This window comes from Arabidopsis lyrata, assembly GCF_000004255.2.
Source record: "Arabidopsis lyrata subsp. lyrata unplaced genomic scaffold ARALYscaffold_7, whole genome shotgun sequence".
NCBI classification, from domain to species: Eukaryota; Viridiplantae; Streptophyta; class Magnoliopsida; order Brassicales; family Brassicaceae; genus Arabidopsis; species Arabidopsis lyrata.
The window spans coordinates 480,613-496,008 of record NW_003302549.1 but is presented as its reverse complement, the minus strand read 5'-3'; the positions used below and the strand labels follow the sequence as shown (position 1 = coordinate 496,008).

At 36.1% G+C, this 15,396-nt stretch overlaps 6 protein-coding genes and 1 non-coding gene across 8 annotated transcripts; 3 read left to right on the top strand and 4 right to left on the bottom strand.

Moving 5' to 3' along the window:
• Nucleotides 1-1,803: 1,803 nt before the first annotated feature.
• On the top strand, nucleotides 1,804-3,339 carry LOC9302915 (egg cell-secreted protein 1.4). Its single transcript, XM_021019164.1, has one exon. It carries the CDS (start codon nucleotides 2,660-2,662, stop codon nucleotides 3,041-3,043), a length of 384 nt encoding a protein of 127 aa, XP_020874823.1. The 5' UTR covers nucleotides 1,804-2,659; the 3' UTR covers nucleotides 3,044-3,339.
• Nucleotides 2,256-2,327, bottom strand: TRNAH-GUG. Its single transcript has one exon. It is a non-coding gene; the product is annotated as a tRNA-His (tRNA).
• LOC9302914 (probable cinnamyl alcohol dehydrogenase 9) lies at nucleotides 3,181-4,982 on the bottom strand. The gene is made up of 5 exons (XM_002866795.2): nucleotides 4,821-4,982; nucleotides 4,548-4,661; nucleotides 3,946-4,459; nucleotides 3,687-3,840; nucleotides 3,181-3,602 (listed from the first exon to the last, which is right to left on the bottom strand). The coding sequence occupies exons 1-5, from the start codon at nucleotides 4,916-4,918 to the stop codon at nucleotides 3,400-3,402; spliced, it is 1,083 nt and encodes a 360-aa protein (XP_002866841.1). The 5' UTR covers nucleotides 4,919-4,982; the 3' UTR covers nucleotides 3,181-3,399.
• A 1,532-nt stretch (nucleotides 4,983-6,514) lies between these two features.
• Nucleotides 6,515-7,564, bottom strand: LOC9302913 (neurofilament heavy polypeptide). The gene is made up of 2 exons (XM_002866794.2): nucleotides 7,151-7,564; nucleotides 6,515-7,046 (listed from the first exon to the last, which is right to left on the bottom strand). Exons 1-2 carry the CDS (start codon nucleotides 7,280-7,282, stop codon nucleotides 6,657-6,659), a joined length of 522 nt encoding a protein of 173 aa, XP_002866840.1. The 5' UTR covers nucleotides 7,283-7,564; the 3' UTR covers nucleotides 6,515-6,656.
• Nucleotides 7,565-8,099: 535 nt separating this feature from the next.
• LOC9304972 lies at nucleotides 8,100-9,886 on the bottom strand. Of its 2 annotated transcripts, none has more exons than XM_021019166.1 (3): nucleotides 9,531-9,886; nucleotides 9,295-9,413; nucleotides 8,100-8,370 (listed from the first exon to the last, which is right to left on the bottom strand). In XM_021019166.1, the coding sequence occupies exons 1-3, from the start codon at nucleotides 9,680-9,682 to the stop codon at nucleotides 8,351-8,353; spliced, it is 291 nt and encodes a 96-aa protein (XP_020874825.1). In that variant the 5' UTR covers nucleotides 9,683-9,886; the 3' UTR covers nucleotides 8,100-8,350. The 2 variants fall into 2 exon arrangements, with proteins under 2 accessions (XP_020874825.1, XP_020874824.1); XM_021019165.1 differs by lacking the exon at nucleotides 8,100-8,370 and adding an exon at nucleotides 8,480-8,730 and having other exon boundaries at nucleotides 9,531-9,881.
• Nucleotides 9,887-10,144: 258 nt separating this feature from the next.
• Nucleotides 10,145-11,623, top strand: LOC9304971 (putative F-box/kelch-repeat protein At4g39290). The gene is given in 4 exon segments (XM_021016669.1): nucleotides 10,145-10,150; nucleotides 10,357-10,433; nucleotides 10,435-10,714; nucleotides 10,717-11,623. Coding segments are annotated over 4 exon segments (1,125 nt in total). The 3' UTR covers nucleotides 11,479-11,623.
• Nucleotides 11,624-11,719: 96 nt separating this feature from the next.
• On the top strand, nucleotides 11,720-15,305 carry LOC9302912 (phenylalanine--tRNA ligase alpha subunit, cytoplasmic). Its single transcript, XM_002868852.2, has 18 exons — nucleotides 11,720-11,947; nucleotides 12,222-12,347; nucleotides 12,435-12,524; nucleotides 12,677-12,733; nucleotides 12,825-12,880; nucleotides 12,964-13,056; nucleotides 13,145-13,229; nucleotides 13,412-13,449; nucleotides 13,532-13,570; nucleotides 13,695-13,771; nucleotides 13,891-13,975; nucleotides 14,058-14,154; nucleotides 14,238-14,334; nucleotides 14,445-14,516; nucleotides 14,611-14,677; nucleotides 14,761-14,886; nucleotides 14,960-15,014; nucleotides 15,121-15,305. The coding sequence occupies exons 1-18, from the start codon at nucleotides 11,801-11,803 to the stop codon at nucleotides 15,169-15,171; spliced, it is 1,458 nt and encodes a 485-aa protein (XP_002868898.1). The 5' UTR covers nucleotides 11,720-11,800; the 3' UTR covers nucleotides 15,172-15,305.
• Nucleotides 15,306-15,396: the final 91 nt, after the last annotated feature.

Genomic DNA, 15,396 nt, shown 5'->3' with positions numbered 1-15,396 from the left:
GTTGTATTAATTAAACAATGTATTCAAATCCGTGCCCGTTGGATCAGTATCTTTTCCAAACCAACTTTGGATAAACAATTTGTTTCTTTGTGAGTTTTAACATTTAATATGTAGAAGGTAAAAATCTTGTCGGTGGCGTAACCCTTTTCTTCATTTTGGGCGCTTTAATCATTTTATAGTGTTCAAAATATAAAATGATTCTTAGAAAACATTCTATAAATAATTTTAAACGTGTAAAAATCTACAAATTATGTCTTTTTTTGTTTGCCTAAATTAATATTCTCTCTGTTTTACAAAGAGTGTCATTCTAACATTTTTTTCACACAAATTAAGAAAAGTAAACAAATTTCATTTATACCCCTTATTAATACACTAAACAATACCCTCTCTCTAATTAATAAGCTAAAATAGTGAGGTTAAAAAAGAAATTAGTCTTTAAAACTGCATTGAAAACACAAAACGACACTCTTTGTGAAACGAAATTAAAACCTTAAAACGACACTCTTTGTGAAACGGAGGGAGTATTATTATGGTGAATTCGTAAAACCCCCTAGTTCATAATGATGTTAATAAGTATTATAAAAGCTGATTAGAGCCGACGATGTCATCAATGCATAGACTACTATATTCTACCGAATTATCGTAAATAGTATTGTTAAAATGTCTCTATCTTCGCAGTATTAGGTATAAATCGATTATTTGATGGCGAAATGATAACCGAATCATTATTTGGATGGTACAAAGTTAGTCTTTCTATCAAAATTAATATACGATAGCCACAGGTGAACAAAAATATAAAATATGCTCCTATATAGATGTTGCCAAAAATTGCCATATTTAACCAGCCAAGCAGCTGGAAAAAACAAACGTAATTATACAATTGGTTTAGCTTTTAAAACTACGATACAAGTTCTAAAATAATTTGAACACATTTTACTTGAAACTAGATTGTTGTATTCATGGGAGTACAAATATTCGTCGGTCGATATATGGGCCATTATTTGTTCGAAAGCATTCGATGGCCTACAAGGCTCCACCAACAAATCGGGCAATCTGTACAATTCATAATTAACTAATAGCATAAACATATATAATATCGGCACCACTAAAAAGTAGCTATAAGAATTGCCAAAAAGATTAGATGAAGCATGTGTTTTAAAATGTTTTCACTGTATTGCACTATTTTAAAACTGGCGACTAATAGACACTAGACAGGCATAATTGTTAGAATCGAATTATTGTGTTATCCACAGGAAAAAGTTAGTGTTAATTTATTGTTAAACTTCTAATACTATTCGCTATTCGGGATTACATTTAAATATGCAAACTTTTGTGTATACAGTTTGATAAATGTATATATTATTATAGGCTAGCTTATATAGGTCAATGACTCGTGTCTTTTTCGTGTTAAAACTGGTTCCAAAAAGAAGATAACTATTTTAACTACTTTTTCAATTTTTCATCTACTGTGTTATGTCTGTTTCGCACTCACAATCTGTCGGTAGCTAGTAACTACTAGCAGATGAAAAAAAAAAAAAAAAAGTAATCACATGGATTTTACTATTAGGAAGTCTTATTTTATTATTGGCGCTTAACCTCTTTCCATGTCTAGGAAAAAAATAAAAACCCATGTTAATTATATCACTGATACAGTAATCACATGTAACGACTACTCGACTAGTATAGGCTATTTAATCAAAAATTCCAATGATAAAAAGTGCCTTTACCGATTAATTTATAATTAGATCATCTAATCATATGGGAGTTAACTAATTAAGGTTAGGCCTAAATCCGAATGATTGAGCCATCAAAAGTCAAAGTTCCAACTAGCTAGACCCAATCGAGGTTATAGAGTTGTAGTATGGGTTTTTAATTGAACTCTATTTTAATTTTTTACCACTTTTACGTTCTTTTCTTTAATTATTCTCGGCTCTTGTTTTCTCATTTCATTTGCTCTTTTTTTTTTTTTTTTTGCTCTCGTTCATTTATTTGCTCTCGTTTATTATTTACCATTTTCATTTTTTAAAAATATTGAAAAATGAGAACATTGAAAAATATGTGTTAAATTAGTGCCATAACGAGTTGCACACAGAAAAAAAAAGTTGTAGCTATATGTAGTCTGAAATAAAACCAGAATTTTTTTTTATTTAAGTCAAAATATATAGATACCAATATATGGGCTAATAGGAAGTATAGTGGGCCACTAAGTTTGGAGGCCCAAAATATATTATTTTCAGAAAGTTACTAAAAATGAATGTGGCTGCTGGGATTCGAGCCCAGGTCTCCACGGCCACAACGTGGAATTCTTACCACTAAACTACAGCCACTTTTGTTGTTTAGGTTGCATCAGATATTAATTTATATTTTGAAAGCCAACCTTTTATTTTTGAAATCCAACCTTTCGTATTATTTCATTGTCCGTTGGCCTTCTTCACCAAAAGCCTAATACGCTTGACGCTTCACTAATTTTTGTGTAATTACTCTTAATCACACCATCCACCACTAATCATTTACTTTCACTTATCCCCCCCACTAATAAACTTTTTAATTACTCTTTAATCTCCACTAACCCAAAAGATCATTCCATAAACATGCTATAAATACCAAACCATCACAAGCTAGTCTTATCACACTAAAACTCCAAACAAAAACTACACCAATGTCTTCACACACTACTTTCCTTTTCTCCACCGTCACACTTCTCATCCTCTTCCTAAACACCACCGTCTCTGGCAGAGATCTCCCGGCGGAGTCATCAACCAACATAGCGGCGAGGCTTCAAAGTGGAGGGCTAATGGAATGCTGGAACGTATTATACGAGCTGAAATCGTGCACCAATGAGATCGTTCTCTTCTTCCTCAACGGTGAAACAAAACTTGGTGTTAGTTGTTGCGAAGCCGTCGATATCATCACTACCAATTGTTGGCCGGCAATGCTCACTTCTCTCGGATTTACGCCTGAGGAAGCCAATGTCCTTCGTGGCTTTTGTCAGAATCCAAACTCCGACGACTCTTCTCCTTCTCCTTCTCCCAAAATAGCTTGATTGTAATTTCCATATTAATTAATAAACTCATATGTTGGATTTTAAATCTCAATCCAATGATTTTGCATATTGAGATTCTTAAGAGTTTAAAGCTATATTTAGGTTTGAGACCCAATTTTATATTATTAAGCAAACTAAAGAATAAAGATGGATCAAAGTTTTATATCTCGAATAAGAAAGAGTTTCTCTTAGGAAACAGAACATGAGAAGAAAACAAAGAAATAAGGTAACTTGTCTGAGAAGAAACTGATTCTCAAACAGAAAGCAGAAAACGAAGATAACACGAGAGACACGAACACAAGATTATGACATAGATTTAAAGCCTCCTCAATGGTTGATTCTTAGATTCGGCTCAGTCATGGAGGGCTCAAGGAGTTAGCCACGTCGATCACGAACCTGTACCTAACATCAGACTTAGCAAGCCTCTCCATAGCAGAGTTAATCTCATCCATCTTAATCAATTCAATATCAGCCGTAATGTTGTGCTTAGCGCAGAAATCAAGCATTTCTTGTGTCTCCTTCAACCCTCCCACGTCACTTCCTCCCACCATTTTCCTTCCTGTAAACAGTAAGTCAAGTTAACTTGTGTTACACTCAATATAAGATCTTGCAGACAAAAGTTTTCTTATGTTCCGTTTTTTACCGAGAACAAGAGGGAACATTGGCAGCTCTAGAGGCTTCTCAGGTAAGCCTAAAGCGATGAGCTTTCCGTTGACTTTGAGTAACCCGAGCAACGGATACAGAGCATGTACTGCTGATATTGTGTCGATAATGTAGTCCATTGTTCCAATTGCAGCCTAAGTGTTCCAAACAAAACAAAACCAAGATAAAGTCACTCTATTTAATTATTTTCTGAAACTGAACCGGATTGAAGCAAGTTAGTTTAAAATGACTCTCGTTACCTTCATTTTCTGAGGATCAGATGTGACAAGAAACGAATCAGCACCAAGATGATTAATGGCTTCCTCTTCTTTCTTAGAAGAAGAACTAATCACAGTAACTTTCAAACCAAAAGCTTTACCAATCTTAACAGCAACATGACCAAGCCCACCAAGTCCAGCAACACCCAAATGCTTCCCTGCCTCAGTCATACCATAATACTTCATTGGACTATACACAGTGATTCCAGCACACAGCAACGGCGCACCCGAATCGCTTGGTAAATTCTCAGGAAACCGCAAAACAAACCGTTGATCAACCACAATGTTCTCCGAATAGCCACCGTAGTTCTTGGTTCCATCGGATGCAATCGCATTGTATGTGAAAGACATTTGAGGACAGTAATTTTCAAGATCTTGGTCACAAGATTCGCAAGATTGGCACGAACCAGCGATCACTCCTACTCCGACACGATCTCCTTCTTTGAATTTAGTCACGTTCTTACCAACTTTTGTAGCGATCCCAACGATTTCATGCCTGATTTATTATAGAAAAAGTTTTTGTTACTATAATCGAAAACTTGTTTAATTCGAAATCTCTGTTTGAAATTTTGTTTCGATATTACCCTGGAACTACTGGGTAATACGTGTATCCCCAGTCATTTTTGATGGTGTGTAAATCAGTGTGGCAAACTCCACAAAACAAGATCTTCACTGTCACATCATTTTCACCATTGTCTCTGCAAAAATTAGACCAATTATCGGAGACAGACAAAAGAACAGCAAAACTTTATAATAGATCTCGGACCAAATTTAGACAAAATCTTTTGTTGAAACAAGTACGAAAAGAATTATCAAAGGAGATAATGAAAAGAGAAGATGATGAGAAGTAAGGAAACCTTCTAGAGAAGTGAAAAGGAGAGAGAACACCGGATTTGTCTCTAGCACCCCAACCAAAGACTTTGTTCGGATGCTCTGTTTCTGGAGATTTCGCCATTGTTTCTGTCTCTGTCTTTGTCTGAGTGAGAGATTGGGGTTTATGTTGTGTGATTCTCTCAAGGGAGTGGTGCATATATGGGCATTTACAGATGAGAGGAGTAGATAGAGATATTAATAACCCTTTTATTGCTTTCACCAGTAAATTATGAGACTAGGATTTTTTTCTATACTTAACTTTTTCATTGCATGAAATTAAGAAAGTTATTTAATTCATTGGATATAATACTATATATGAATGTTGACTGATATGCCATTTTAGGGTAAAAATCTTAAAACAAAATTACATTATAAATTATTGTTGACTAGAAAATGACCATTTATAAAAATTAACAGCAAAATGGCCATAATTTGTTTTATGCGGTTAAATTCACTATTAAGAAAAAAAAAAAAACTACTGTGTCATAGTTGACACGTGACTGAATTTACTGTCCTAGATTTTTTCGTAATACCCAAATTAGCTACAAGACTGGTAGCACCAGTTAAACGTCCTGTGAATTTCCTTGCATGGCCGAATTATTTGCTGGGAATTTATGACGGAAATATAACACTCTCACGGTTTAAAAGCATGTAAATTAGCTATGGATAAAAATAGTTAGATAGTATAATTTAGATGTCCTTTTCACTTTCTCTATTTTTGGACTATATGACTATGCCACGTTGTGGATTTTTTTCTTCTTCTTCTTGTCATTAGCATTATGGAACACAATCCGGTTGGACGTTGTGGATAAAATTCGAATTACTACCTATCTCGCCCTATAACAATTAATGCATTCATTCTCGTTTCACATCACTTATGTGATCAGCTTTATAATTGAATCATATGAAATAAATAAAACCATGCATCTACAAAGATTTCGTTTGATTCCTCATAAGTTATCGTGTACTAATCCATTTTGAGATTAAAAAAAAGACTGAATTCATTTTCTTGATTTTTTTTTTGTTTTTAATAAAAATAAGAAAATAGATTCAGTTCAAAGAAGTGTGCAAGTATTATCCAGCTTTGGACTTTGATATACCATAAATCGAAATATATATGTTCACCAATCTAAATATTAATCGAACGTTTCACAAAAACACATTTGATGTTAAACAAAAATTCTTCGTTTGGTTGCATATTTGTTGAAGAACTCACTTTAACTTTGGTAGGTCGGTCGTCCATGAACCGGTGGTGGTTAGTAGTGGCCGCGTTTATTATAACTACCAACAAACTATGTACACGTGTCTATATGTAATTGGCTGTTCGCTACATGTATAATTGAGAAGTCTAGGCTCGAGAGTTGGGTGGCCTCTTAAATTGCTGCAATTAAAAGGTTTGTCGAGTTAGTTGTTTCACTATTTAATGCTCAAAATCCGGACCCGTATTTCCGATCCGGTTCTTACCCGCTCGGTAGATCTCGATCGCCCGGCCCACTAAGCTTACAAATTTTAATACTACGGCCCATATCGGCCCGTGTGAATGCAAACAAAAAGTTTAGAAGGTGTTGTAACGGGCCCCCATTTATGCATGCATTCTCTATGAATCGCTGTCGCAGAAAATTGGCGTTTCAAATGAATTAACAATCTTAGGACTTTTTTATTTTGGTTGACGGAACGGTTTAAAGGAAATCTGAAGTTTTCAATTCATATAACGAATCCAGCGTTTGCGGTTTTCTATCGAGGAAAAATAAAATCTAAACAAAATTCCAAAACAAGCATTTTGCTATCAAGAACGCAAAAACTGGCGTTTCAAGGCTGTTTCACTGTGCTGCTTCTCTTCCCACCTCCTCTGCTTTCGCCTCTGTTCCGGTCTCTTTCACAGTCACAACGTCAATGACTTTCTCTTTACGAATGGCCTCTTCGTTCTTCACCTTCTGATCATCAACCGGAGCTTTTGTCTCGGTAATAGGAGTTTTTGTCTCTGTTGCCGGAGATTTTGCCTCCTCCAAAACTGTTTTCAGATTTTCAGTTATATTCTCGTCAGCCGGAGCTTTTGTCTCTGTTATCGCATATTTGGTCTCTGTTACCGGAGATTTTGCCTCTTTAGTCGGAGATTTTTCCTCCGCCAAAGCTGTTTTCAGATCTTCAGTTACCGGCATTTTTTCTGGTGTGATCTTCTCGTCTTCTTTCGTTGTCTTCTCTGTCTTGTCCTATTAACCAAAACTCCAAATGAGACATAAAAATAACAGAATCAAGAATATAGCATCCTAACAGTGTTACATTATGTTGGTGTGTTTAATTTGTAGTGGCTTACTTGAAGGAACAAGTTGCTAAGAGATTTTGCAGCGTCGATCTTATGGTATTCAAGAAGTGAATCCTTGAGCTCCTCCGGCGCCGGAGCTCCGGTTTCTGACAGAACTTTTGGCTTTAGTGCACAATTCCCCATATAGCCTTTTCTATTATAAGTTCTCTCTTACTGTTTCTTGTTCGAGTTAGGAATTAGAAGAACATGAGCTATATTATATAGGCATGCACACACACACACATGTCTTATAATATAGACTATATAGTTGTGCCCGTCCATCTCGTTACGCGGTTAACTAGATATGGAGGTGGTGGGGGATACACAGAGACACAAAGGCAAAAGTAAAATCGATTTAACTTTTCGTTTCAAATTTTTGTATTAGACTTTTACTCTTCACTTAACAGAAATGACGTTCAAATGAAATGACTAATTAATGCCAAAGGTAAAGAGATTATGGAGCAAATTCATATTTTTGTTCCGACTATTTGTAACGGAAGGCTGAATCATGTATATTTGTATAAGAAATCCTATTTGTATATTTTTCTTAATATTATTCATAAGTAAAAAATGGCTTTTTGAAAAAGCAGTTTTCAGAAATGGCATTTTAAAATATAAACTCATAATTGTGGCATTATCAACAAATTCCCACTAAATTCAACTAGTAATTTAGTGTTTATAAATATAATCAATTTTTTTCTTCATCTTTAACTTTTTTTTGTCCCTTTGGTAATTTAAGCTCAAGGCTGGCGAGATTGGCGTTGGACGAATTGTCTGGTGAATGTGGGGCTCTCGAATATGTTTGTTTGGTATATTGTTCATAAATATCAATATTATAGTTACATACATACATAGTTGGTGACCAAGAATGAGTTTAAGAGTAGACTGCAAGAAAGTTTGGATTCACAATTATTAGTTGGTAGGGTTTTCAGTTTGATTATGTTCGTTAGAATGCAATGAATAATTCTTATGTGTTCACTAGAATGCTTAAAATATGATGATTAATAATCTGAGATGTGTATATATCCCCTTCCATACTCAAAAAAACTGAACCAAGATAGCATGAACCAAATTGGGAAACAATCTGGTCCTAAACCGGAGCAAACCGGTCCAAAAACTGGTCACATCAAGTAGTCTTAAACAGTACAGTATCAAGTATCAACCCATGGACGCTTCAAGATCAAGACCAATGGTCCAATGCTAATGATCGTGTCACCGAGGAACTCCCAGTTCTAAGAGACGAGAGAAATGGGAAGAGGATCAGCTAACAAGATTCAGAAATCGAAAAATGCAGAGATTCCTAGTTGTAATTGCATGAACACAATTTGATATCATGAACAAAGAAAAGAAATGCTGAGTTTAGAGTGCAGCAAAAGGCCCCAAAATGTGTGGATCCAAATAGCGATAGATAGATTGCAAGAAGTTTGAAACAACAAATCCTTGTGAACCACAACAATACATTGACGAAAGAGTTCGAACTAGAAAATAACACTATTCTTGTTCATTCATTGTGTGAAAGCAAGTCCTAATATTTTGATTATTTTCGCCTTATATAGATCCAGCAGACCGGGGTCACAAAGGCGTGGCAAGTCCTATCGCATTAAGTAGAAAAACCACAAGTCAGAGAAGCAAAGCTTTAGAAAAACATAATAAGCAGCTAAATAATCTAAGACCAACTAGACATCTCAACAAGACAGAGAAGTAACAATTCCTTTCTTTAAAAATCTGTCAAAGTTTTGATCTTTATCAGGCTTTGTCCCAATCGAAACTATACCGAGTGAAGACACAATCCTTCCAACTTTTGTTCACTATAAAAAACATGTCTTTCACATCTGAAGCAGTATTGCTTGAGCTAAAAAAAACCACTTTGAATCTAAAGAGTGTAGACTAATGAAAAACCTCTTGCCACAATCATGCTTGTATTGAAGAATATCATCTAACTTAATCTAACCTCTTGCTATCCTTTTAAGAGTTTTGATCCCATTTCAAAAGAGAGATTCTAGCTTACTAAAGAATAAATCTTCAGGTTCAATCTTACCCTCAAAACTTTCCAAATGCACAATAGATAAAGCAGAAAACAGAATCAATCCACCGGAAGACAACAAATTTAAGGATAATGTACAAGAAAACAGCAAGGAAGAGAGGGAAAAACAAACCCTGAGAAAGCAAGCTCCAACAAGAGGAATCAGCAGCGATGCTTGACCGGAGCCGAGCTGAAGCAACGGCACTGTGAAGTGGAATCATCGTTTCAACACTTCCCAAAGCAGAGAGAACCCTTCACAATTGCATTGAGAAAGCTTCTGATTAAAAACATGAGTATTCTCTAAAATTTACTTTGTTCGAATAAGAAATGTGTTAAATTTCTTGAATCAGCTGAAAAATGAGTACTTACCTTGAAGCGCGAGGGATGGATTGGGACATTGAAGCGAAAGGAGATGAAGTAGTTGTGGGTTTAAGATTGAGGGACTTTTGAGTTACGGTTCTGGATCTTGATACTAAGTTTCTGGAACCTGCCATTAACGCTGATCTGCAAAACGACGCCATCTCTGATCTTAAGATTTTGCACAAGACAAAGTTGAGTTTTTTTTCCTTAGAATGGGAATCTAAAGGAGAGGAGGAAAATACAAGTGAGAGGGAACGACAAGTGAACAGAGCACTTAACCCTACAACAGAAACGGCGTCGTTTCTTGAGTTTCGAAGAAGTAGCACAAATTTGCCCTCTGACTTTTAATTTATCAATATCACCCTCCCTAGATTTTTTTTTTTTCATTAAAAATAAACATAAGAAAATATTATCATCCAGTTTTTTTTTGTTTTTTGTTTTGTCAACTAAAAAATATTACCATCCGTGTGAATCAGTTTTAGATAAAATCAATATATTCGTAACAGTTCAATTTGTAAACTTAATCCTTTTAAAATAAAAATAGTTTTTTCCACTTTTCAAGGGATACGAGTTTCCATTTTTTAGAATCTGGTTTGGAATTGGAGACCAAATCCTTGATGACTATGAGGGTATATATACTGTATTAGTGGCAGTGGGTTTAGGACGAGATTATTATTGAAAACAAAGAGAAGAGAAAAGAAGAGATTAATTATTATTTATTTAATTTTTTTTTTTTTTCCAGAGGTATCCAGTTAGCCTGATCCCAGATACTATGTGTATTATTATTATTATAGATCGAGTGGAAGCGAAAAGGTATAAAGATTTTGCTCACTAGTGTGTGATAATGTCGAAGGAAGAAGAATCACAGATGACGTTTTCGATGCTTCCTGATAATTTGGTATTAAACTGTTTAGCGTGTTTCCAAAGTGTATTACCCGAGCCTTTCCTTCGTTTCCAAGAAATTCCGGTCTCTCATTGCCTCAACGGATCTTCAAGAGCTCAGATCATTCTTAGGTTGCACTAGCAGTGGTCTTTATGTGTGTTTACTGCCCCGTACCAACTATAACACTGACACACGAATTTGGTTCACCCTCCGCCAAAAAATAAACAGCTGCACCAAAATTTTGGTCCCAATTATATCTTCTTATTCTCCTTTTGACTATAGGTCGGGTGTTGTGGTGGTTGATTCTAATATAGTAATATCTATGTTATTGGTGGGCGAGACTTGAATAAGAATGCATCGTCTAAGGTCATGGTCATGGACTGCCGTTCTCATACATGGCGTGAGGCTCCAAGCATGCGCGTGGCACGTGACAACTCCCCATCTACTTGCGTCCTTAATGGGAAAATATATGTAATAGGAGGCTGCAAGAATCTCGATTCAACAAATTGGATTGAGGTTTTCGATACGAAGACCCAAACATGGGAGTTTTTGCAGATTCCTAGCGAAGAGATATGCAGAAGTTTTAAATACAAAAGTGTAGTGTATAAAGAAACTGTATACGTAAGTTGTTTAGACGAGAATTATGTGACTGACATGACTTACAAGATACATAAAGGAAGATGGAGAGAGGCACACTTAATGTTCAATCATGCATCTTTTGACTCACCTAATTGTGTGATAGAGAACGTGTTCTACCGTTATTGAACGGAGTCGCTCCAATGGTATGACTCCTATAAAAAAATATGGAAAGATTTGAAAGGATTAATGTGCAGGTCGTTTATGCATTCGCGTGGTAAAAGTGCTAAATTGGTGAATTATGGAGGAAACATAGCTCTTTTGTGGGAGGAGGACATGATTCTTAACAACCATAGGAAGAAACTAATTTGGTGTGAAGAAATTGTTATTGAAAAAGAACATCGAGGAGAGATTTGGGGGTTGGTTAAGTGGTCTGAGGTTGTCTTTATAACCGATGAGATGAATCGATTAGAGCATGCTCTTGCTACTAATGTTTGACGCAATGGCTTATGATCATGCATGTAAATTGAATTTGTTTTTTTCTTTTTTTTTTCGTTCATTAATTCGTTAGGAGTATTTTACAATAATGAAAGTTTGTTTAGCCCTTTTTTTTTGTTTTGTTTTTTTTTTAAATATTTGGGTCTATGTTGCAATTTCAAAAGTAATTGGAGACTATTAAAAACGCACTCTAAAGTCAAACCCTTAATTCCAATTTAACGCAAATACTATTCTGCGGCGTTACTCACTCTCTGTTTGACCGGAGGATATAGAAGAGTAGGGCAAAGGCTCTTTTGTTAAAAAAACTTGAAGAGATTTATTTATGGCGGAAGAGGCGATACTAGGGTTCCTGCAGAACAATGAACAGATCACGGATTCGGGTCAATTTTCTGCTGAATTCAACCTCGACCACAACGAAGTCGTCAATGTCATCAAAAGTCTCCATGGTTTTCGTTACATCGATGTTCAGGTACTCGTCCTTCCCCGTATTTATAATCTTAAATCTTGTATCCAATTCCTTCTCTGGTTGAATTTGGTCTGCGCAGAAAGAGAAATTCGATAAAGGGTTTGGATTATGGGTCTAGGGTGTTAGATTAAGACGTTTTGATATCTGGTTGAAAGTTTTGTACTTTTTTCCTTGAGTGCCACTGATGAATCACATTATGCCATAAGTTTCTATCATTAACAAGGTTTAGGGGACTAGATTTGCATTGTCATTAACATGGGTTGACTATTCTCTGCAGGACATTAAAAAGGAGACATGGGTTCTGACTGATGAAGGGAAGAAATATGCAGCAGAAGGGTCACCAGAGGTACAACTTTTTTTAGCTGTGCCGGAAGAAGGCAGCATATCAAAAGATGAGCTCCAGGTGATTGTTGTGGATATGTAGATGTATATATGGTTGGATTTGTTTAGTCATGCTAAAATAACGGCTGTAAAATTCTTGCTATTTCAGAAAAAGCTAGCTCCTTCAGTCTTCAAGATCGGCTGTTCACAAGCTGGTAAAAACAAGTGGGTGGAAATGGGAAAGCAAGTTTCGAGGAAGGTAAGCAAGTAGATTTTTCTGAAATCGTTTACTCTCTGTTTACTATCTCCTTTTTTGGATGTTTTCTAGTGTACAAATCAGTTTAACCTATGTCACACGCAGTCACATTTTAGTTTGTTTAGTCTGCATCAATCTGAACCATTTTAGTGTAGGTTAAACATGTGGAAGATAAAGTGAAAGGCCAGCTTTTACAAATACAAGAAGGGAAGGTTTGTGCTATACTATTTCTGTAGAGAGTTCGTTTGTTGTATATGCCTTAATAGTTGATATTAATTTGACGTGTCTCTTTCACCCCTTCAGGAATCTGACAAAGACAGTATCAATTCTCTTAAAGCCAGAAAACTAATCGTACCACAGTAATTAAATTCACGTTTCTTTTATGTTTCGTTCCTTTTGGGAGACATCATTATCAATAGCTGATATCCTTACTACTTCTCAGGATATGGAAGGGGTATTCCGTAAAGAAAGGTCCTAATTATGCTCCCGAGAGAAAGAAAGTGGCTACCGATTTGACTCGAGAAAATCTTCAAAAGTTCGTCCTATTCCTTGCCTTTTCTCAACTTTTTGATGGTAGTGTAGTTTGGATATGCAATTAAGATAGGAAATTGCTGTATTTGCAGCTGGAAAGAGTTAGAGTTTAAGGAGTATAACTTTGAAGCTAAAGGAGCGCCTCTTGAGGCTGGGCATCTTCATGCCCTTCTCAAGGTAAGCTGGCACAAAAAATAAACTTGTTGTATCCCTTTAGAGTAAGCTTGGTGCTTGGTATAGCTCAAGTGTATATATTGTTTATTAGTGGTTATCTTTTCTATTGTTGTGCCGGATTTGGGTAACCATTTCTTTAACAAACCTCTTAAGTTTTTGTTTATTTTACTTTTCTTGTTCCTTAGGTGCGGAAGCAGTTTAAAGACATATTTGTTCAGATGGGGTGAGAGAGACTCTACGCATATATTGTAATTTCCCCATTTTGTTGATTGCCAAAATTAATGGTGAGCCTTATGTGGTCACAGGTTTGAGGAGATGCCAACAAACAACTTTGTGGAGAGCAGGTATCGTCTTATTATTACAGAATCTTGGGGTTCAGCTTTTCATGGAGGCTTTAAGGATATCTAAATATACATTTTTTTCTTGCTGCTTGTTGGCTGATCTTAACCTGTTTCCTATACGCTACAGCTTCTGGAATTTTGATGCTTTGTTCCAGCCTCAGCAGCACCCTGCTCGTGATTCTCATGATACCTTCTTTCTAAAAGGTTCAAATCTTGAATGCTTCGTCACTAAATTTGTTGTTTGGGACAGATTTTTCTAGGTTACTTGTTGACATCTCAAAGAATATATCTCTTAATTTTAAGGCGTAAATCTTTGAATGTAGTTCCTTCTACTACAAGGACACTTCCGGAAGATTATGTTGAGAGGGTGAAACGTGTTCATGAGTCTGGTGGTTATGGATCAAGAGGGTAATTGACTTGTATCTTCTTATCCCCTTGGATTAATGATAATTAATTTGCAATCACTCTGACATGGCCTTTTGCATTAAAGGTATAATTATGATTGGAAAAGAGAAGAAGCAAACAAGAATCTTCTTCGTACTCACACAACGGCTGTCTCATCTAGGATGCTTTATGCACTAGCACAGGTTCAATGAGACTTTAGCTGACAGGTTTTGAGACGTTAGTTTCCAAAATTCAGTAGTATAATTAGATTTCTATCTTACTGTAGAAACCTTTTGTGCCCAAGAAGTACTTTTCGATTGACCGTGTCTTCAGAAACGAGGCTGTTGATCGGACCCACCTTGCAGAGTTCCATCAAATTGAAGGTATAGTTCTAATGCTCAGATTTGTCACAGTTGGGAGTTGTATTAAAGTTAGCATAATCTTTTGTCAAACTTTATTTTCAATGAGTTGAATGATCTCACACTTGGATCAGGTTTGATATGTGATCGGGGCCTTACACTTGGAGACCTGATTGGCGTATTAAAAGACTTCTTCTCACGCTTAGGTAAACTTATCCTTAAGTTTGATTGAATCTTTCCTTTGGTTCGCTCAGGCTCGAGAGAGAAAAAGTTAACTCTTTACGCGATCATGCTTTTCAGGGATGTCGAAACTGCGTTTCAAGCCAGCTTACAACCCTTACACAGAACCAAGCATGGAGATTTTCAGGTAATTGGTTAAAAAAAATATAATCATCTAAATTGCTTAAAACAGAGACAAAAAGTAAAACTTTACCTGTTCCTGGATGTCAGCTACCATGAAGGTTTAGGGAAGTGGGTAGAGATTGGAAACTCTGGAATGTTCAGACCCGAAATGCTTCTACCAATGGGTCTCCCCGAGGATGTTAGAGTCATCGCTTGGGGTCTTTCTCTTGAAAGGTACGACTTTTTATTCTCCTTCAACATCTCAGGGTCGTTGCTGATTCTTTCTTGGTTTTTGTTCATAAACTAGACCAACAATGATATTATATGGTATCGACAACATCCGAGATTTGTTTGGACACAAGGTAAGCACAAGATCATCACTTATTCTGATATCTTTGTATAAAGTATACATATTTCCTTGGTTCTATTGCCATATATACTCAAACCATGTGTCATTATTCGTCGCAGGTGGATCTCGATCTTATTAAACGGAATCCGATCTGCCGAATTGGAATCTGAGTGATATTTTGATTCAAGATGCTGTAGTTACTTGACTTGACCTTTCCCTCTTAAACGCGTGTACACTCGACTCAATTGCAATCTGGCTTGTCATTTTTTTTAATATTCATTTAGTATTGGTTTTGAAAGAAAAAGTTTGTGTTTGCTTCGTATTGGTATTAACCCCCGTTCAAAAACTCGGCCAAATTGGCCGATTCCACGGCGGCTAGTCGCTCGGCGGCATCT